Source organism: Pseudophryne corroboree (assembly GCF_028390025.1).
Source record: "Pseudophryne corroboree isolate aPseCor3 chromosome 3 unlocalized genomic scaffold, aPseCor3.hap2 SUPER_3_unloc_20, whole genome shotgun sequence".
NCBI lineage: Eukaryota > Metazoa > Chordata > Amphibia > Anura > Myobatrachidae > Pseudophryne > Pseudophryne corroboree.
Window position 1 is genome coordinate 1,474,538 of NW_026967509.1, and position 23,634 is coordinate 1,498,171.

A 23,634-nucleotide genomic window follows, 5' to 3' on the forward strand; every position below is an offset into this window, starting at 1 on the left:
TACCCCGCAGCAGAAATACATATTCCACATTAGTCTGTACTGACAGAGGAGGGTGTAGTATAAGAGATTACTGTAGTGACTGAGCAATGAGAATATGTGACTTCTGTAATAAGTGTTTATTACTCACCTGTGCTGATATCTGTAGGGATCTCCTCCTCCTTACACTGCTGATCACCCCTCACATACGTCTCTTCTTCTCCCTTCATATCAGTCACATACGTCTCTTCTTCTCCCGCTATATCTTCTGCCTTCATATCAGTCACATACGTCTCTTCTTCTCCCTCTATATCTTCTTCCTTTATATCAGTCACATACGTCTCTTCTTCTCCCGCTATATCTTCTGCTTTTATATCAGTCACATACATCTCTTCTTCTCCCGCTATATCTTCTGCCTTTATATCAGTCACATATGTCTCTTCTTCTCCCTCTATATCTTCTGCCTTTATATCAGTCACATACGTCTCTTCTTCTCCCGCTATATCTTCTGCCTTCATATCAGTCACATACGTCTCTTCTTCTCCCTCTATATCTTCTTCCTTTATATCAGTCACATACGTCTCTTCTTCTCCCTCTATATCTTCTGCCTTCATATCAGTCACATACGTCTCTTCTTCTCCCTCTGTATCTTCTGTTTTAATATTAGACAGACGTTCTACCTACAAATAATAAAAAAAAAAAAACCACTATGACATTTGCATACAGTCAGATTAAACTGAGGTGAAACAGTATAATATCAGTGTATAAGACACACAGCTCCTCTACAGATCATATAGTGAGTCACTTTGGTATATTGGGGAGACCCTAAATCCCACCTACCTGATCCTCCTGTGGGATCCTGTGATTCTCCTCTGTACAGTCCTGGGAATACAGAGGACGGGGACATCTCTCTGGGGTATCTCTGTTACTGGGCCCATCTGTAGGAGACACACAGTGGGGTATATTTACTAAGGTCCCGATTTTGACCGAGATGCCGTTTTTTCATCAAAGTGTCATCTCGGTAATTTACTAAGCAATAATCACGGCAGTGATGAGGGCATTCGTAATTTTTTGGAAGACCAACCAAAAAATAAGAATTTACTTACCGATAATTCTATTTCTCGTAGTCCGTAGTGGATGCTGGGACTCCGTCAGGACCATGGGGAATAGCGGCTCCGCAGGAGACAGGGCACAAAAGTAAAAGCTTTAGGATCAGGTGGTGTGCACGGGCTCCTCCCCCTATGACCCTCCTCCAAGCCTCAGTTAGGATACTGTGCCCGGACGAGCGTACACAATAAGGAAGGATCTTGAATCCCGGGTAAGACTCATACCAGCCACACCAATCACACTGTACAACCTGTGATCTGAACCCAGTTAACAGCATGATAACAGCGGAGCCTCTGAAAAGATGGCTCACAACAATAATAACCCGATTTTTTGTAACAATAACTATGTACAAGTATTGCAGACAATCCGCACTTGGGATGGGCGCCCAGCATCCACTACGGACTACGAGAAATAGAATTATCGGTAAGTAAATTCTTATTTTCTCTGACGTCCTAAGTGGATGCTGGGACTCCGTCAGGACCATGGGGATTATACCAAAGCTCCCAAACGGGCGGGAGAGTGCGGATGACTCTGCAGCACCGAATGAGAGAACTCCAGGTCCTCCTCAGCCAGGGTATCAAATTTGCAGAATTTTGCAAACGTGTTTGCCCCTGACCAAGTAGCAGCTCGGCAAAGTTGTAAAGCCGAGACCCCTCGGGCAGCCGCCCAAGATGAGCCCACCTTCCTTGTGGAATGGGCATTTACAGATTTTGGCTGTGGCAGGCCTGCCACAGAATGTGCAAGCTGAATTGTACTACAAATCCAACGAGCAATCGTCTGCTTAGAAGCAGAAACACACAATTTGTTGGGTGCATACAGGATAACAGCGAGTCAGTTTTCCTGACTCCAGCCGTCCTGGAACCATATATTTTCAGGGCCCCGACAACATCTAGCAACTTGGAGTCCTCCAAGTCACTAGTAGCCGCAGGTACCATAATAAGCTGGTTCAGGTGAAACGCTGACACCACCTTAGGGAGAAACTGGGGACGAGTCCGCAGTTCTGTCCTGTCCGAATGGAAAAACAGATATGGGCTTTTGTGAGACAAAGCCGCCAATTCTGACACTCGCCTGGCCGAGGCCAGGGCCAACAGCATGGTCACTTTCCATGTGAGATATTTAAAATCCACAGATTTGAGCGGTTCAAACCAATGTGATTTTAGGAATCCCAGAACTACATTGAGATCCCACGGTGCCACTGGAGGCACAAAAGGAGGCTGTATATGCAGTACTTCCTTGACAAACGTCTGGACTTCAGGAACTGAAGCCAATTCTTTCTCGAAGAAAATCGACAGGGCCGAAATTTGAACCTTAAATGGACCCCAATTTGAGGCCCATAGACACTCCTGTTTGCGGGAAATGCAGGAATCGACAGAGTTGAAAATCCTCCGTGGGGCCCTTCCTGGCCTCACACCACTCAACATATTTTCGCCAAATGCGGTGATAATGTTGTGCGGTCACCTCCTTCCTGGCTCTGACCAGGGTAGGGATGACCTTTTTCCGGAATGCCTTTTTCCCTTAGGATCCGGCGTTCAACCGCCATGCCGTCAAACGCAGCAGCGGTAAGTCTTGGAACAGACATGGTCCTTGCTGAAGCAAGTCCCTTCTTAGTATCTCTTGAAGTTCCGGGTACCAAGTCCTTCTTGGCCAATCCGGAGCCACGAGTATAGTTCTTACTCCTCTACGTCTTATAATTCTCAGTACCTTGGGTATGAGATGCAGAGGAGGGAACACATACACCGACTGGTACACCCACGGTGTTACCAGAACGTCCACAGCTATTGCCTGAGGGTCTCTTGACCTGGCGCAATACCTGTCCAGTTTTTTTGTTCAGACGGGACGCCATCATGTCCACCTTTGGTCTTTCCCAACGGTTCACAATCATGTGGAAGACTTCCAGATGAAGTCCCCACTCTCCCGGGTGGAGGTCGTCCACTCCCGGAATGAACACCGCTGACAGTGTTATCACATGATTTTTCGCCCAGCGAAGAATCCTTGCTGCCATTGCCCTCCTGCTTCTTATGCCGCCCTGTCTGTTTACGTGGGCAACTGCCGAGATGTTGTCCGACTGGATCAGCACAGGTTGACTTTGAAGCAGAGGTCTTCCTATGCTCAGAGCATTGTAAATTGCCCTTAGCTCCAGTATATTTATGTGGAGAGAAGTCTCCAGACTTGACCACACTCCCTGGAAATTTCTTCCCTGTGTGACTGCTTCCCAGCCTCTCAGGCTGGCATCCGTGGTCACCAGGACCCAGTCCTGAATGCCGAATCTGCGGCCCTCTAGTAGATGAGCACTCTGCAGCCACCACAGAAGAGACACCCTTGTACTTGGAGACAGGGTTATTCGCTGATGCATCTGAAGATGCGATCCGGACCATTCGTCCAGCAGATCCCACTGTGAAATCTGCCGAATGGAATCGCTTCGTAAGAAGCCACCATTTTTCCCAGGACCCTTGTGCAATGATGCACTGACACTTTTCCTGGTTTTAGGAGGTTCCTGACTAGCTCGGATAACTCCCTGGCTTTCTCCTCCGGGAGAAACACTTTTTTCTGGACTGTGTCCAGAATCATCCCTAGGAACAGCAGACGTGTCGTCGGGATCAGCTGCGATTTTGGAATATTTAGAAACCACCCGTGCTGTTGTAGCAGTACCCGAGATAGTGCTACTCCGACCTCCAACTGTTCCCTGGACTTTGCCCTTATCAGGAGATCGTCCAAGTAAGGGATAATTAAGACGCCTTTTCTTCGAAGAAGAATCATAATTTCGGCCATTACCTTGGTAAAGACCCGGGGTGCCGTGGACAATCCAAACGGCAGCGTCTGAAACCGATAGTGACAGTTCTGTACCACGAACCTGAGGTACCCTTGATGAGAAGGGCAAATTGGGACATGGAGGTAAGCATCCATGATGTCCAGAGACACCATATAGTCCCCTTCTTCCTGGTTCGCTATCACTGCTCTGAGTGACTCCATCTTGATCTGAACCCTTGTATGCAAGTGTTCAAAGATTTCAGATTTAGAATAGGTCTCACCGAGCCGTCCGGCTTCGGTACCACAAATAGTGTGGAATAATACCCCTTTCCCTGTTGTAGGAGGGGTACTTTGATTATCACCTGCTGGGAATATAGCTTGTGAATTGCTTCCAATACTGCCTCCCTGTCGGAGGGAGACGTTGGTAAAGCAGACTTCAGGAACCTGCGAGGGGGAGACGTCTCGAATTCCAATCTGTACCCCTGGGATACTACCTGTAGGATCCAGGGGTCCACTTGCAAGTGAGCCCACTGCGCGCTGAAACTCTTGAGACGACCCCCCACCGCACCTGAGTCCGCTTGTAAGGCCCCAGCGTCATGCTGAGGACTTGGCAGAAGCGGTGGAGGGCTTCTGTTCCTGGGAAGGGGCTGCCTGCTGCAGTCTTTTTCCCTTTCCTCTACCCCTGGGCAGATATGACTGGCCTTTTGCCCGCTTGCCCTTATGGGGACGAAAGGACTGAGGCTGAAAAGACGGTGTCTTTTTCTGCTGAGAGGTGACTTGGGGTAAACAAGGTGGATTTTCCAGCTGTTGCCGTGGCCACCAGGTCCGATGGACCGACCCCAAATAACTCCTCCCCTTTATACGGCCATACTTCCATGTGCCGTTTGGAATCCGCATCACCTGACCACTGTCGTGTCCATAAACATCTTCTGGCAGAAATGGACATCGCACTTACTCTTGATGCCAGAGTGCAAATATCCCTCTGTGCATCCCGCATATATAGAAATGCATCCTTTAAATGCTCTATAGTCAATAAAATACTGTCCCCGTCAAGGGTATCAATATTTTCAGTCAGGGAATCCGACCAAGCCACCCCAGCGCTGCGCATCCAGGCTGAGGCGATCGCTGGTCGCAGTATAACACCAGTATGTGTGTGTATACTTTTTAGGATATTTTCCAGCCTCCTATCAGCTGACTCCTTGAGGGCGGCCGTATCTGGAGACGGTAACGCCACTTGTTTTGATAAGCGTGTGAGTGCCTTATCCACCCAAGGGGGTGTTTCCCAACGCGCCCTAACTTCTGGCGGGAAAGGGTATAACGCCAATAATTTCTATCGGGGGAAACCCACGCATCATCACACACTTCATTTAATTTATCTGATTCAGGAAAAACTACATGTAGTTTTTTCACACCCCACATAATACCCTTTTTTGTGGTACTTGTAGTATCAGAAATATGTAACACCTCCTTCATTGCCCTTAACATGTAACGTGTGGCCGTAATGGAAAATACGTTTGTTCTTCACCGTCGACACTGGAGTCCGTGTCTGCGTCGACCGACTGAGGTAATGGGCGTTTTAAAGCCCCTGACGGTGTTTGAGACGCCTGGACAGGTACTAATTGGTTTGCCGGCTGTCTCATGTCGTCAACCAACCTTGCAGCGTGTTGACATTATCACGTAATTCCCTAAATAAGCCATCCATTCCGGTGTCGACTCCCTAGAGAGTGACATCACCATTACAGGCAATTGCTCCGCCTCCTCACCAACATCGTCCTCATACATGTCGACACACACGTACCGACACACAGCACACACACAGCACACACACAGGGAATGCTCTGATAGAGGACAGGACCCCACTAGCCCTTTGGGGAGACAGAGGGAGAGTTTGCCAGCACACACCAAAACGCTATAATTATACAGGGACAACCTTATATAATTGTTTTCCCTTATAGCATCTTAATATATAATAATATCGCCACACAAAATGCCCCCCCTCTCTGTTTTAACCCTGTTTCTGTAGATGCAGGGGAGAGCCTGGGAGCCTTCCTAGCAGCGGGGCTGTGTAGGAAAATGGCGCTGTGTGCTGAGGAGAATAGGCCCCGCCCCCTTTTCGGCGGGCTTCTTCTCCCGTTTTTCTGACAACCTGGCAGGGGTTAAATACATCCATATAGCCCCAGAGGCTATATGTGATGTATCTTTTGCCAGCATAGGTACTTTCATTGCTGCCCAGGGCGCCCCCCCCAGCGCCCTGCACCCTCAGTGACCGCGGTGTGAAGTGTGCTGAGAGCAATGGCGCACAGCTGCAGTGCTGTGCGCTACCTTAAGAAGACTGTGAAGTCTTCAGCCGCCGATTTCTGGACCTCTTCTCTCTTCAGCACCTGCAAGGGGTCGGCGGCGCGGCTCCGGTGACCATCCAGGCTGTACCTGTGATCGTCCCTCTGGAGCTAGTGTCCAGTAGCCTAAGAAGCCCATCCATCCTGCACGCAGGTGAGTTCACTTCTTCTGCCCTAAGTCCCGCGTTGCAGTGAGCCTGTTGCCAGCAGGACTCACTGAAAATAAAAAACCTAACAAAACTTTTACTCTAAGCAGCTCTTTAGGAGAGCCACCTAGATTGCACCCTTCTCGGCCGGGCACAAAAATCTAACTGAGGCTTGGAGGAGGGTCATAGGGGGAGGAGCCAGTGCACATCACCTGATCCTAAAGCTTTTACTTTTGTGCCCTGTCTCCTGCGGAGCCGCTATTCCCCATGGTCCTGACTGAGTCCCAGCATCCACTTAGGACGTCAGAGAAAATTACGAATGAATACACCATCGGTCAAAACGCGGCTGTTTAACTATGAATCTCGGTAATTTACTAAGAAGTGCAAAGCAAAAAAAAAAAACACTGCCGTGAAAAATTACAACTCGTAAAAAAGTGCTAAAAAAAAAACAGACCTGCTTTTTTAATCCGTGATTGTATAGGCATGCAGGGATCCATGAGATCCGTGCATGTATATCAGTGGGAAGGGGTGGGAAAGTGGTTATTTTCTTTAAAAAAATTGCGTGGGGTCCCCCCTCCTAAGCATAACCAGCCTCGGGCTCTTTGAGCCGATCCTGGTTGCAGAAATATGGGGAAAAAATTGACAGGGGTTCCCCCATATTTAAGCAACCAGCATCGGGCTCTGCGCCTGGTCCTGGTTGCAAAAATACGGGGGACAAAAAGAGTAGGGGTCCCCCGTATTTTTAAAACCAGCACCGGGCTCCACTAGCTGGACAGATAATGCCACAGCCGGGGGTCACTTTTATATAGTGCCCTGCGGCCGTGTCATCAAATATCCAACTAGTCACCCCTGGCCGGGGTACCCTGGGGGAGTGGGGACCCCTTCAATCAAGGGGTGTCCCCCCCCCAGCCACCCAAGGGCCAGGGGTGAAGCCCGAGGCTGTCCCCCCCATCCAATTGGCTGCGGGTGGGGGGCTGATATCTTTACATTTTCACAAAAGGCTATTGTTTTTAGTAGCAGTACTACAAGGCCCAGCAAGCCTCCCCCGCATGCTGGTACTTGGAGAACCACAAGTACCAGCATGCGGCGGAAAAAACGGGCCCGCTGGTACCTGTAGTACTACTACTAAAAAAATACCCAAAAAAAGACAAGACACACACACACCTTGAAAGTAAAGTTTTATTACATACATCCACACAAACTGCCCTGCGGTTGACCGAAAGTGACCTCACCGCTGAGCAGAAAGTTCCCACCATTGGTTACAATGGAGCTCATAGGCGCTACATTGTAACACTGCCGTGTGCCGCCTGTCACTCAGTACAGGAGCACACAGCCGATCAGGAGGGTGCTACAACGTGGCGCTCCCTGATTGGCTGAAGAAACCCACTTAGACATCAGTCAGAGTGGGTTTCTGGCATTCGGGGAAAGGGGGCCCATGTGCAAACATGGGTCCCCTTTCAGTGCGTGGCTCGGGTGTCCGTTTTTTTTTTAAATCAAGTACGTGGATTACAAATGGATTCTCCGAGGAGCCTGGGACCCTGGATCTGGTGAGTAGAATTTATTCAACAGGTACCCCATGGATTCTACTGGAGAAGAGGACCGACCCTCGTGTGAACATAAGGTAAGTATGTATGTATGTTTGTGTGAATGTATGTAATAAAACTTTACTTTCAAGGTGTGTGTGTGTATTATCTTTTTTTGGGTATTTTTTTAGTAGTAGTACTACAGGTACCAGCGGGCCCGTTTTTCCGCCGCATGCTGGTACTTGTGGTTCTCCAAGTACCAGCATGCGGGGGAGGCTTTCTGGGCCTTGTAGTACTGCTACTAAAAACAATATCTTTTCATTTTCACAAAAGGCTATCAGCCCCCCATCCGCAGCCAATTGGATGGGGGGGGGGGGGGGGCAGCCTCGGGCTTCACCCCTGGCCTTTGGGTGGCTGGGGGGGGGGGCCCCTTGATTGAAGGGGTCCCCACTCCCCCAGGGTACCCCGGTCAGGGGTGACTAGTTGGATATTTGATGCCACGGCCTCAGGGCACTATATAAAAGTGACCCCCGGCTGTGGCATTATCTGTCCAGCTAGTGGAGCCCGGTGCTGGTTTTAAAAATACGGGGGACCCCTACTCTTTTTGTCCCCCGTATTTTTGGAACCAGGACCAGGCGCAGAACCCGATGCTGGTTGCTTAAATATGGGGGAACCCCTGTCAATTTTTTCACCATATTTCTGCAACCAGGATCGGCTCAAAGAGCCCGAGGCTGGTTATGCTTAGGAGGGGGGACCCCACGCAATTTTTTTTCAAGTTTTACAGTGTTTATTTAAAAAAAAAAAAAAATTAACCCCAGCACGGATCACACAGATCCGGCCGAGATTCATTTTGAAAAAGTCGGCAGTGTTTTGCTAATCACTGCCGTAAAAAACAGAAAAAAAAAAAAAACGAACAACATCGACATCAGAAAACCCGAAAAGGCAAAATACGGGAGCTTAGTAAATTAGTCGTAATCAATTCAAAAAGTTGCAAATTTACACTGTCGATGTCATTCGTGATTGAACTTTGACCTTTTTCCCGAAAATTACGAATGTTAGTAAATATACCCCAGTGACTGAGTACAGTGTATATATCTGATTATCAGATGATGTGTGTATATAGGGGGCCCCATACCTGCTCTCCCCTGTACAATACATGACAGTCTCCTCTTATCCAGAGATGTGAGGGTCCGGTGATTCTCCATCATCACGTCCTTGTACAGACCCCTGTGTTCCTCTATATACTCCTCCTCCTGCATGGAGACATAGACAGTGACATCCTGACACCTTATAGGCACCTGACACACACAGTGATACAGTCATCACCCAGACACATCCCCTGGTGTTACTGTATAGTGTCCCATTCCCAGCAGTCACCTCTCCAGTCATCACCCAGACACATTCCCTGGTGTTACTGTATAATGTCCCATTCCCAGCAGTCACCTCTCCAGTCATCACCCAGACACATCCCCTGGTGTTACTGTATAATGTCCCATTCCCAGCAGTCACCTCTCCAGTCATCACCCATACACGTCCCCTGGTGTTACTGTATAGTGTCCCATTCCCAGCAGTCACCTCTCCAGTCATCACCCAGACACATCCCCTGGTGTTACTGTATAATGTCCCATTCCCAGCAGTCACCTCTCCAGTCATCACCCAGACACATCCCCCTGTGTTACTGTATAATGTCCCATTCCCGGCATTCACCTCTCCAGTCATCACCCAGACACATCCCCCTGTGTTACTGTATAATGTCCCATTCCCAGCAGTCACATCTCCAGTCATCACCCAGACACATCCCCCTGTGTTACTGTATAATGTCCCATTCAATGCAGTCACCTCTCCAGTCATCACCCAGACACATCCCCCAGTGTTACTGTATAATGTCCCATTCCCAGCAGTTACCTCTCCAGTCATCACCCAGACACATCCCCCGGTGTTACTGTATAATGTCCCATTCCCAGCAGTCACCTCTCCAGTCATCATCCAGACACATCCCCTGGTGTTACTGTATAATGTTCCATTCCCAGCAGTCACCTCTCCAGTCACCACCCAGACACGTCCCCCAGTGTTACTGTATAATGCCCAATTCTCAGCAGTCACCTCTCCAGTCATCACCCAGACACATCCCCTGGTGTTACTGTATAATGTCCCATTCCCAGCAGTCACCTCTCCGGTCATCACCCAGACACATCCCCTGGTGTTACTGTATAATGCCCAATTCCCAGCAGTCACCTCTCCAGTCATCACCCAGACACTTCCCCTGGTGTTACTGTATAATGCCCCATTCCCAGCAGTCACCACCCAGATACGTCCCCCAGTGTTACTGTATAATGTCCCATTCCCAGCAGTCACCTCTCCAGTCACCACCCAGACACGTCCCCCAGTGTTACTGTATAATGCCCAATTCCCAGCAGTCACCTCTCCAGTCATCACCCAGACACATCCCCTGGTGTTACTGAATAATGTCCCCTTCCCAGCAGTCACCTCTCCGGTCATCACCCAGACACATCCCCTGGTGTTACTGTATAATGTCCCATTCCCAGCAGTCACCACCCAGATACGTCCCCCAGTGTTACTGTATAATGTCCCATTCCCAGCAGTCACCTCTCCAGTCACCACCCAGACACGTCCCCCAGTGTTACTGTATAATGCCCAATTCTCAGCAGTCACCTCTCCAGTCATCACCCAGACACATCCCCTGGTGTTACTGTATAATGTCCCATTCCCAGCAGTCACCTCTCCGGTCATCACCCAGACACATCCCCTGGTGTTACTGTATAATGCCCAATTCCCAGCAGTCACCTCTCCAGTCATCACCCAGACACGTCCCCCAGTGTTACTGTATAATGTCCCATTCCCAGCAGTCACCTCTCCAGTCACCACCCAGACACGTCCCCCAGTGTTACTGTATAATGCCCAATTCCCAGCAGTCACCTCTCCAGTCATCACCCAGACACGTCCCCCAGTGTTACTGTATAATGCCCAATTCCCAGCAGTCACCTCTCCAGTCATCACCCAGACACATCCCCTGGTGTTACTGTATAATGTCCCATTCCCAGCAGTCACCTCTCCAGTCACCACCCAGACACGTCTCCCAGTGTTACTGTATAATGCCCAATTCCCAGCAGTCACCTCTCCAGTCATCACCCAGACATGTCCCCTGGTGTTACTGTATAATGCCCCATTCCCAGCAGTCACCTCTCCAGTCATCACCCAGACACGTCCCCCGGTGTTACTGTATAATGTCCCATTCCCAGCAGTCACCTCTCCAGTCATCACCCAGACACGTCCCCCGGTGTTACTGTATAATGCCCCAGTCCCAGCAGTCACCTCTCCAGTCATCACCCAGACACGTCCCCCGGTGTTACTGTATAATGCCCCAGTCCCAGCAGTCACCTCTCCAGTCATCACCCAGACACATTCCCCGGTGTTACTGTATAATGCCCAATTCCCAGCAGTCACCTCTCCAGTCATCACCCAGACACATCCCCTGGTGTTACTGTATAATGCCCCATTCCCAGCAGTCACCTCTCCAGTCATCACCCAGACACATCCCCTGGTGTTACTGTATAATGTCCCATTCCCAGCAGTCTCCTCTCCAGTCATCACCCAGACACATCCCCTGGTGTTACTGTATAATGTCCCATTCCCAGCAGTCTCCTCTCCAGTCATCACCAAGACACATCCCCTGGTGTTACTGTATAATGCCCCATTCCCAGCAGTCACCACCCAGATACGTCCCCCAGTGTTACTGTATAATGCCCCATTCCCAGCAGTCACCACCCAGATACGTCCCCCAGTGTCACTGTATAATGCCCAATTCCCAGCAGTCACCTCTCCAGTCATCACCCAGACACATCCCCTGGTGTTACTGTATAATGCCCCATTCACAGCAGTCACCTCTCCAGTCATCACCCAGAAACATCCCCTGGTGTTACTGTATAATGTCCCATTCCCAGCAGTCACCTCTCCAGTCATCACCCAGACACATCACCTGGTGTTACTGTATAATGCTCCATTCCCAGCAGTCACCTCTCCAGTCATCACCCAGACACGTTCCCTGGTGTTACTGTATAATGCCCCATTCCCAGCAGTCACCACCCAGATACGTCCCCCAGTGTTACTGTATAATGTCCCATTCCCAGCAGTCACCTCTCCAGTCACCACCCAGACACGTCCCCCAGTGTTACTGTATAATGCCCAATTCCCAGCAGTCACCTCTCCAGTCATCACCCAGACACATCCCCTGGTGTTACTGTATAATGCCCCCTTCCCAGCAGTCACCTCTCCGGTCATCACCCAGACACATCCCCTGGTGTTACTGTATAATGTCCCATTCCCAGCAGTCACCTCTCCAGTCATCACCCAGACACTTCCCCTGGTGTTACTGTATAATGTCCCATTCCCAGCAGTCACCTCTCCAGTCATCACCCAGACACATCCCCTGGTGTCACTGTATAATGCCCCATTCCCAGCAGTCACCACCCAGATACGTCCCCCAGTGTTACTGTATAATGTCCCATTCCCAGCAGTCACCACCCAGACACGTCCCCCAGTGTTACTGTATAATGCCCAATTCCCAGCAGTCACCTCTCCAGTCATCACCCAGACACATCCCCTGGTGTTACTGTATAATGCCCCATTCCCAGCAGTCACCACCCAGATATGTCCCCCAGTGTTACTGTATAATGTCCCATTCCCAGCAGTCACCTCTCCGGTCATCACCCAGACACATCCCCTGGTGTTACTGTATAATGTCCCATTCCCAGCAGTCACCACCCAGACATGTCCCCTGGTGTTACTGTATAATGCCCAATTCCCAGCAGTCACCTCTCCAGTCATCACCCAGACATGTCCCCTGGTGTTACTGTATAATGCCCCATTCCCAGCAGTCACCTCTCCAGTCATCACCCAGACACATCCCCTGGTGTTACTGTATAATGTCCCATTCCCAGCAGTCACCTCTCCAGTCATCACCCAGACACATCCCCCGGTGTTACTGTATAATGTCCCATTCCCAGCAGTCACCTCTCCAGTCATCACCCAGACACATCCCCTGGTGTTACTGTATAATGCCCCATTCCCAGCAGTCACCTCTCCGGTCATCACCCAGACACATCCCCTGGTGTTACTGTATAATGTCCCCTTCCCAGCAGTCACCTCTCCGGTCATCACCCAGACACATCCCCTGGTGTTACTGTATAATGTCCCCTTCCCAGCAGTCACCTCTCCGGTCATTACCCAGACACATCCCCTGGTGTTACTGTATAATGTCCCATTCCCAGCAGTCACCTCTCCAGTCATCACCCAGACACATCCCCTGGTGTCACTGTATAATGCCCCATTCCCAGCAGTCACCACCCAGATACGTCCCCCAGTGTTACTGTATAATGTCCCATTCCCAGCAGTCACCTCTCCAGTCACCACCCAGACACGTCCCCCAGTGTTACTGTATAATGCCCAATTCCCAGCAGTTACCTCTCCAGTCATCACCCAGACACATCCCCTGGTGTTACTGTATAATGCCCCATTCCCAGCAGTCACCACCCAGATATGTCCCCCAGTGTTACTGTATAATGTCCCATTCCCAGCAGTCACCTCTCCAGTCATCACCCAGACATGTCCCCTGGTGTTACTGTATAATGCCCAATTCCCAGCAGTCACCTCTCCAGTCATCACCCAGACATGTCCCCTGGTGTTACTGTATAATGCCCCATTCCCAGCAGTCACCTCTCCAGTCATCACCCAGACACATCCCCTGGTGTTACTGTATAATGTCCCATTCCCAGCAGTCACCTCTCCAGTCATCACCCAGACACATCCCCCGGTGTTACTGTATAATGCCCCATTCCCAGCAGTCACCTCTCCAGTCATCACCCAGACACGTCCCCCGGTGTTACTGTATAATGCCCCAGTCCCAGCAGTCACCTCTCCAGTCATCACCCAGACACATTCCCCGGTGTTACTGTATAATGCCCAATTCCCAGCAGTCACCTCTCCAGTCATCACCCAGACATATCCCCCAGTGTTACTGTATAATGCCCAATTCCCAGCAGTTACCTCTCCAGTCATCACCCAGACACATCCCCTGGTGTTACTGTATAATGCCCCATTCCCAGCAGTCACCTCTCCAGTCATCACCCAGACACGTGCCCTGGTGTTACTGTATAATTCCCCATTCCCAGCAGTCACCTCTCCAGTCATCACCCAGACACATCCCCTGGTGTTACTGTATAATGTCCCATTCCCAGCAGTCACCTCTCCAGTCATCACCCAGACACATCCCCTGGTGTTACTGTATAATACCCCATTCCCAGCAGTCACCTCTCCAGTCATCACCCAGACATGTCCCCCGGTGTTACTGTATAATGTCCCATTCCCAGCAGTCACCTCTCCAGTCATCACCCAGACACGTCCCCTGGTGTTACTGTATAATTCCCCATTCCCAGCAGTCACCTCTCCAGTCATCACCCAGACATGTCCCCTGGTGTTACTGTATAATGCCCCATTCCCAGCAGTCACCACCCAGATATGTCCCCCAGTGTTACTTTATAATGTCCCATTCCCAGCAGTCACCTCTCCGGTCATCACCCAGACACATCCCCTGGTGTTACTGTATAATGTCCCCTTCCCAGCAGTCACCTCTCCGGTCATCACCCAGACACATCCCCTGGTGTTACTGTATAATGTCCCCTTCCCAGCAGTCACCTCTCCGGTCATCACCCAGACACATCCCCTGGTGTTACTGTATAATGTCCCATTTCCACCAGTCACCTCTCCAGTCATCACCCAGACACTTCCCCTGGTGTTACTGTATAATGTCCCATTCCCAGCAGTCACCTCTCCAGTCATCACCCAGACACATCCCCTGGTGTCACTGTATAATGCACCATTCCCAGCAGTCACCACCCAGATACGTCCCCCAGTGTTACTGTATAATGTCCCATTCCCAGCAGTCACCTCTCCAGTCACCACCCAGACACGTCCCCCAGTGTTACTGTATAATGCCCAATTCCCAGCAGTCACCTCTCCAGTCATCACCCAGACACATCCCCTGGTGTTACTGTATAATGCCCCATTCCCAGCAGTCACCACCCAGATATGTCCCGCAGTGTTACTGTATAATGTCCCATTCCCAGCAGTCACCTCTCCGGTCATCACCCAGACACATCCCCTGGTGTTACTGTATAATGTCCCATTCCCAGCAGTCACCTCTCCAGTCATCACCCAGACACATCCCCTGGTGTTACTGTATAATGTCACATTCCCAGCAGTCACCTCTCCAGTCATCACCCAGACACATCACCTGGTGTTACTGTATAATGCTCCATTCCCAGCAGTCACCTCTCCAGTCATCACCCAGACACGTTCCCTGGTGTTACTGTATAATGCCCCATTCCCAGCAGTCACCACCCAGATACGTCCCCCAGTGTTACTGTATAATGTCCCATTCCCAGCAGTCACCTCTCCAGTCACCACCCAGACACGTCCCCCAGTGTTACTGTATAATGCCCAATTCCCAGCAGTCACCTCTCCAGTCATCACCCAGACACATCCCCTGGTGTTACTGTATAATGCCCCCTTCCCAGCAGTCACCTCTCCGGTCATCACCCAGACACATCCCCTGGTGTTACTGTATAATGTCCCATTCCCAGCAGTCACCTCTCCAGTCATCACCCAGACACTTCCCCTGGTGTTACTGTATAATGTCCCATTCCCAGCAGTCACCTCTCCAGTCATCACCCAGACACATCCCCTGGTGTCACTGTATAATGCCCCATTCCCAGCAGTCACCACCCAGATACGTCCCCCAGTGTTACTGTATAATGTCCCATTCCCAGCAGTCACCACCCAGACACGTCCCCCAGTGTTACTGTATAATGCCCAATTCCCAGCAGTCACCTCTCCAGTCATCACCCAGACACATCCCCTGGTGTTACTGTATAATGCCCCATTCCCAGCAGTCACCACCCAGATATGTCCCCCAGTGTTACTGTATAATGTCCCATTCCCAGTAGTCACCTCTCCGGTCATCACCCAGACACATCCCCTGGTGTTACTGTATAATGTCCCATTCCCAGCAGTCACCTCTCCAGTCATCACCCAGACATGTCCCCTGGTGTTACTGTATAATGCCCAATTCCCAGCAGTCACCTCTCCAGTCATCACCCAGACATGTCCCCTGGTGTTACTGTATAATGCCCCATTCCCAGCAGTCACCTCTCCAGTCATCACCCAGACACATCCCCTGGTGTTACTGTATAATGTCCCATTCCCAGCAGTCACCACCCAGACATGTCCCCTGGTGTTACTGTATAATGCCCAATTCCCAGCAGTCACCTCTCCAGTCATCACCCAGACATGTCCCCTGGTGTTACTGTATAATGCCCCATTCCCAGCAGTCACCTCTCCAGTCATCACCCAGACACATCCCCTGGTGTTACTGTATAATGTCCCATTCCCAGCAGTCACCTCTCCAGTCATCACCCAGACACATCCCCCGGTGTTACTGTATAATGTCCCATTCCCAGCAGTCACCTCTCCAGTCATCACCCAGACACATCCCCTGGTGTTACTGTATAATGTCCCATTCCCAGCAGTCACCTCTCCGGTCATCACCCAGACACATCCCCTGGTGTTACTGTATAATGTCCCCTTCCCAGCAGTCACCTCTCCGGTCATCACCCAGACACATCCCCTGGTGTTACTGTATAATGTCCCCTTCCCAGCAGTCACCTCTCCGGTCATTACCCAGACACATCCCCTGGTGTTACTGTATAATGTCCCATTCCCAGCAGTCACCTCTCCAGTCATCACCCAGACACATCCCCTGGTGTCACTGTATAATGCCCCATTCCCAGCAGTCACCACCCAGATACGTCCCCCAGTGTTACTGTATAATGTCCCATTCCCAGCAGTCACCTCTCCAGTCACCACCCAGACACGTCCCCCAGTGTTACTGTATAATGCCCAATTCCCAGCAGTTACCTCTCCAGTCATCACCCAGACACATCCCCTGGTGTTACTGTATAATGCCCCATTCCCAGCAGTCACCACCCAGATATGTCCCCCAGTGTTACTGTATAATGTCCCATTCCCAGCAGTCACCTCTCCAGTCATCACCCAGACACATCCCCTGGTGTTACTGTATAATGTCCCATTCCCAGCAGTCACCTCTCCAGTCATCACCCAGACATGTCCCCTGGTGTTACTGTATAATGCCCAATTCCCAGCAGTCACCTCTCCAGTCATCACCCAGACATGTCCCCTGGTGTTACTGTATAATGCCCCATTCCCAGCAGTCACCTCTTCAGTCATCACCCAGACACGTCCCCCGGTGTTACTGTATAATGCCCCAGTCCCAGCAGTCACCTCTCCAGTCATCACCCAGACACATTCCCCGGTGTTACTGTATAATGCCCAATTCCCAGCAGTCACCTCTCCAGTCATCACCCAGACATATCCCCCAGTGTTACTGTATAATGCCCAATTCCCAGCAGTTACCTCTCCAGTCATCACCCAGACACATCCCCTGGTGTTACTGTATAATGCCCCATTCCCAGCAGTCACCTCTCCAGTCATCACCCAGACACGTGCCCTGGTGTTACTGTATAATTCCCCATTCCCAGCAGTCACCTCTCCAGTCATCACCCAGACACATCCCCTGGTGTTACTGTATAATGTCCCATTCCCAGCAGTCACCTCTCCAGTCATCACCCAGACACATCCCCTGGTGTTACTGTATAATACCCCATTCCCAGCAGTCACCTCTCCAGTCATCACCCAGACATGTCCCCCGGTGTTACTGTATAATGTCCCATTCCCAGCAGTCACCTCTCCAGTCATCACCCAGACACGTCCCCTGGTGTTACTGTATAATTCCCCATTCCCAGCAGTCACCTCTCCAGTCATCACCCAGACATGTCCCCTGGTGTTACTGTATAATGCCCCATTCCCAGCAGTCACCACCCAGATATGTCCCCCAGTGTTACTGTATAATGTCCCATTCCCAGCAGTCACCTCTCCGGTCATCACCCAGACACATCCCCTGGTGTTACTGTATAATGTCCCCTTCCCAGCAGTCACCTCTCCGGTCATCACCCAGACACATCCCCTGGTGTTACTGTATAATGTCCCCTTCCCAGCAGTCACCTCTCCGGTCATCACCCAGACACATCCCCTGGTGTTACTGTATAATGTCCCATTTCCACCAGTCACCTCTCCAGTCATCACCCAGACACTTCCCCTGGTGTTACTGTATAATGTCCCATTCCCAGCAGTCACCTCTCCAGTCATCACCCAGACACATCCCCTGGTGTCACTGTATAATGCACCATTCCCAGCAGTCACCACCCAGATACGTCCCCCAGTGTTACTGTATAATGTCCCATTCCCAGCAGTCACCTCTCCAGTCACCACCCAGACACGTCCCCCAGTGTTACTGTATAATGCCCAATTCCCAGCAGTCACCTCTCCAGTCATCACCCAGACACATCCCCTGGTGTTACTGTATAATGCCCCATTCCCAGCAGTCACCACCCAGATATGTCCCGCAGTGTTACTGTATAATGTCCCATTCCCAGCAGTCACCTCTCCGGTCATCACCCAGACACATCCCCTGGTGTTACTGTATAATGTCCCATTCCCAGCAGTCACCTCTCCAGTCATCACCCAGACACATCCCCTGGTGTTACTGTATAATGTCCCATTCCCAGCAGTCACCTCTCCAGTCATCACCCAGACACATCCCCTGGTGTTACTGTATAATGTCCCATTCCCAGCAGTCACCTCTCCAGTCATCACCCAGACACATCACCTGGTGTTACTGTATAATACCCCATTCCCAGCAGTCACCTCTCCAGTCATCACCCAGACATGTCCCCCGGTGTTACTGTATAATGTCCCATTCCCAGCAGTCACCTCTCCGGTCATCACCCAGACACATCCCCTGGTGTTACTGTATAATGTCCCATTCCCAGCAGTCACCTCTCCGGTCATCACCCAGACACATCCCCTGGTGTTACTGTATAATGTCCCCTTCCCAGCAGTCACCTCTCCGGTCATCACCCAGACACATCCCCTGGTGTTACTGTATAATGTCCCCTTCCCAGCAGTCACCTCTCCGGTCATCACCCAGACACATCCCCTGGTGTTACTGTATAATGCCCCATTCCCAGCAGTCACCACCCAGATACGTCCCCCATTGTGACTCTATAATGCCCCATTCCCAGCAGTCACCACCCAGATACGTCCCCCAGTGTCACTGTATAATGCCCAATTCCCAGCAGTCACCTCTCCAGTCATCACCCAGACACATCCCCTGGTGTTACTGTATAATGCCCCATTCACAGCAGTCACCTCTCCAGTCATCACCCAGAAACATCCCCTGGTGTTACTGTATAATGTCCCATTCCCAGCAGTCACCTCTCCAGTCATCACCCAGACACATCACCTGGTGTTACTGTATAATGCTCCATTCCCAGCAGTCACCTCTCCAGTCATCACCCAGACACGTTCCCTGGTGTTACTGTATAATGTCCCATTCCCAGCAGTCACCTCTCCAGTCATCACCCAGACACATCCCCTGGTGTCACTGTATAATGCCCCATTCCCAGCAGTCACCACCCAGATACGTCCCCCAGTGTTACTGTATAATGTCCCATTCCCAGCAGTCACCTCTCCAGTCACCACCCAGACACGTCCCCCAGTGTTACTGTATCATGCCCAATTCCCAGCAGTCTCCTCTCCAGTCATCACCCAGACACTTCCCCTGGTGTTACTGTATAATGTCCCATTCCCAGCAGTCACCTCTCCAGTCATCACCCAGACACATCCCCTGGTGTCACTGTATAATGCCCCATTCCCAGCAGTCACCACCCAGATACGTCCCCCAGTGTTACTGTATAATGTCCCATTCCCAGCAGTCACCTCTCCAGTCACCACCCAGACACGTCCCCCAGTGTTACTGTATCATGCCCAATTCCCAGCAGTCTCCTCTCCAGTCATCACCCAGACACTTCCCCTGGTGTTACTGTATAATGCTCCATTCCCAGCAGTCACCTCTCCAGTCATCACCCAGACACGTTCCCTGGTGTTACTGTATAATGCCCCATTCCCAGCAGTCACCACCCAGATACGTCCCCCAGTGTTACTGTATAATGTCCCATTCCCAGCAGTCACCTCTCCAGTCACCACCCAGACACGTCCCCCAGTGTTACTGTATAATGCCCAATTCCCAGCAGTCACCTCTCCAGTCATCACCCAGACACATCCCCTGGTGTTACTGTATAATGCCCCCTTCCCAGCAGTCACCTCTCCAGTCATCACCCAGACACATCCCCTGGTGTCACTGTATAATGCCCCATTCCCAGCAGTCACCACCCAGATACGTCCCCCAGTGTTACTGTATAATGTCCCATTCCCAGCAGTCACCACCCAGACACGTCCCCCAGTGTTACTGTATAATGCCCAATTCCCAGCAGTCACCTCTCCAGTCATCATCCAGACACATCCCCTGGTGTTACTGTATAATGCCCCATTCCCAGCAGTCACCACCCAGATATGTCCCCCAGTGTTACTGTATAATGTCCCATTCCCAGCAGTCACCTCTCCGGTCATCACCCAGACACATCCCCTGGTGTTACTGTATAATGTCCCATTCCCAGCAGTCACCACCCAGACATGTCCCCTGGTGTTACTGTATAATGCCCAATTCCCAGCAGTCACCTCTCCAGTTATCACCCAGACATGTCCCCTGGTGTTACTGTATAATGCCCCATTTTCAGCAGTCACCTCTCCAGTCATCACCCAGACACATCCCCTGGTGTTACTGTATAATGCCCCATTCCCAGCAGTCACCACCCAGATATGTCCCCCAGTGTTACTGTATAATGTCCCCTTCCCAGCAGTCACCTCTCCGGTCATCACCCAGACACATCCCCTGGTGTTACTGTATAATGTCCCCTTCCCAGCAGTCACCTCTCCGGTCATTACCCAGACACATCCCCTGGTGTTACTGTATAATGTCCCATTCCCAGCAGTCACCTCTCCAGTCATCACCCAGACACATCCCCCGGTGTTACTCTATAATGCCCCATTCCCAGCAGTCACCTCTCCGGTCATCACCCAGACACATCCCCTGGTGTTACTGTATAATGTCCCCTTCCCAGCAGTCACCTCTCCGGTCATCACCCAGACACATCCCCTGGTGTTACTGTATAATGTCCCCTTCCCAGCAGTCACCTCTCCGGTCATCACCCAGACACATCCCCTGGTGTTACTGTATAATGTCCCATTTCCAGCAGTCACCTCTCCAGTCATCACCCAGACACTTCCCCTGGTGTTACTGTATAATGTCCCATTCCCAGCAGTCACCTCTCCAGTCATCACCCAGACACATCCCCTGGTGTCACTGTATAATGCCCCATTCCCAGCAGTCACCACCCAGATACGTCCCCCAGTGTTACTGTATAATGTCCCATTCCCAGCAGTCACCTCTCCAGTCACCACCCAGACACGTCCCCCAGTGTTACTGTATAATGCCCAATTCCCAGCAGTCACCTCTCCAGTCATCACCCAGACACATCCCCTGGTGTTACTGTATAATGCCCCATTCCCAGCAGTCACCACCCAGATATGTCCCCCAGTGTTACTGTATAATGTCCCATTCCCAACAGTCACCTCTCCGGTCATCACCCAGACACATCCCCTGGTGTTACTGTATAATGTCCCATTCCCAGCAGTCACCTCTCCAGTCATCACCCAGACACATCCCCTGGTGTTACTGTATAATGTCCCATTCCCAGCAGTCACCTCTCCAGTCACCACCCAGACACGTCCCCCAGTGTTACTGTATAATGCCCAATTCCCAGCAGTCACCTCTCCAGTCATCACCCAGACATGTCCCCTGGTGTTACTGTATAATGCCCCATTCCCAGCAGTCACCTCTCCAGTCATCACCCAGACACGTCCCCTGGTGTTACTGTATAATGTCCCATTCCCAGCAGTCACCTCTCCAGTCATCACCCAGACACGTCCCCCGGTGTTACTGTATAATGCCCCAGTCCCAGCAGTCACCTCTCCAGTCATCACCCAGACACGTCCCCCGGTGTTACTGTATAATGCCCCAGTCCCAGCAGTCACCTCTCCAGTCATCACCCAGACACATTCCCCGGTGTTACTGTATAATGCCCAATTCCCAGCAGTCACCTCTCCAGTCATCACCCAGACACATCCCCTGGTGTTACTGTATAATGCCCCATTCCCAGCAGTCACCTCTCCAGTCATCACCCAGACACATCCCCTGGTGTTACTGTATAATGCCCCATTCCCAGTAGTCACCACCCAGATACGTCCCCCATTGTGACTCTATAATGCCCCATTCCCAGCAGTCACCACCCAGATACGTCCCCCAGTGTCACTGTATAATGCCCAATTCCCAGCAGTCACCTCTCCAGTCATCACCCAGACACATCCCCTGGTGTTACTGTATAATGCCCCATTCACAGCAGTCACCTCTCCAGTCATCACCAAGAAACATCCCCTGGTGTTACTGTATAATGTCCCATTCCCAGCAGTCACCTCTCCAGTCATCACCCAGACACATCACCTGGTGTTACTGTATAATGCTCCATTCCCAGCAGTCACCTCTCCAGTCATCACCCAGACACGTTCCCTGGTGTTACTGTATAATGTCCCATTCCCAGCAGTCACCTCTCCAGTCATCACCCAGACACATCCCCTGGTGTCACTGTATAATGCCCCATTCCCAGCAGTCACCACCCAGATACGTCCCCCAGTGTTACTGTATAATGTCCCATTCCCAGCAGTCACCTCTCCAGTCACCACCCAGACACGTCCCCCAGTGTTACTGTATCATGCCCAATTCCCAGCAGTCTCCTCTCCAGTCATCACCCAGACACTTCCCCTGGTGTTACTGTATAATGTCCCATTCCCAGCAGTCACCTCTCCAGTCATCACCCAGACACATCCCCTGGTGTCACTGTATAATGCCCCATTCCCAGCAGTCACCACCCAGATACGTCCCCCAGTGTTACTGTATAATGTCCCATTCCCAGCAGTCACCTCTCCAGTCACCACCCAGACACGTCCCCCAGTGTTACTGTATCATGCCCAATTCCCAGCAGTCTCCTCTCCAGTCATCACCCAGACACTTCCCCTGGTGTTACTGTATAATGCTCCATTCCCAGCAGTCACCTCTCCAGTCATCACCCAGACACGTTCCCTGGTGTTACTGTATAATGCCCCATTCCCAGCAGTCACCACCCAGATACGTCCCCCAGTGTTACTGTATAATGTCCCATTCCCAGCAGTCACCTCTCCAGTCACCACCCAGACACGTCCCCCAGTGTTACTGTATAATGCCCAATTCCCAGCAGTCACCTCTCCAGTCATCACCCAGACACATCCCCTGGTGTTACTGTATAATGCCCCCTTCCCAGCAGTCACCTCTCCGGTCATCACCCAGACACATCCCCTGGTGTTACTGTATAATGTCCCATTCCCAGCAGTCACCTCTCCAGTCATCACCCAGACACTTCCCCTGGTGTTACTGTATAATGTCCCATTCCCAGCAGTCACCTCTCCAGTCATCACCCAGACACATCCCCTGGTGTCACTGTATAATGCCCCATTCCCAGCAGTCACCACCCAGATACGTCCCCCAGTGTTACTGTATAATGTCCCATTCCCAGCAGTCACCACCCAGACACGTCCCCCAGTGTTACTGTATAATGCCCAATTCCCAGCAGTCACCTCTCCAGTCATCACCCAGAC

At 51.2% G+C, this 23,634-nt stretch overlaps 1 protein-coding gene across 1 annotated transcript in view; it reads right to left on the reverse strand.

Annotated features, from left to right (window-relative positions):
• LOC134983671 (zinc finger protein 585A-like) overlaps positions 1 to 23,634 on the reverse strand; it is a 265,558-nt gene that overhangs the window by 221,424 nt on the left and 20,500 nt on the right. Inside the window, exons 3-5 of the mRNA XM_063949335.1 lie at positions 8,972 to 9,089; positions 813 to 914; positions 128 to 652 (exon numbers count right to left, since the gene is read on the reverse strand). Coding sequence (XP_063805405.1) covers positions 128 to 652; positions 813 to 914; positions 8,972 to 9,044 — 700 coding nt within the window. The 5' untranslated portion in view covers positions 9,045 to 9,089. The remainder of the gene's footprint in view (positions 1 to 127; positions 653 to 812; positions 915 to 8,971; positions 9,090 to 23,634) is intronic.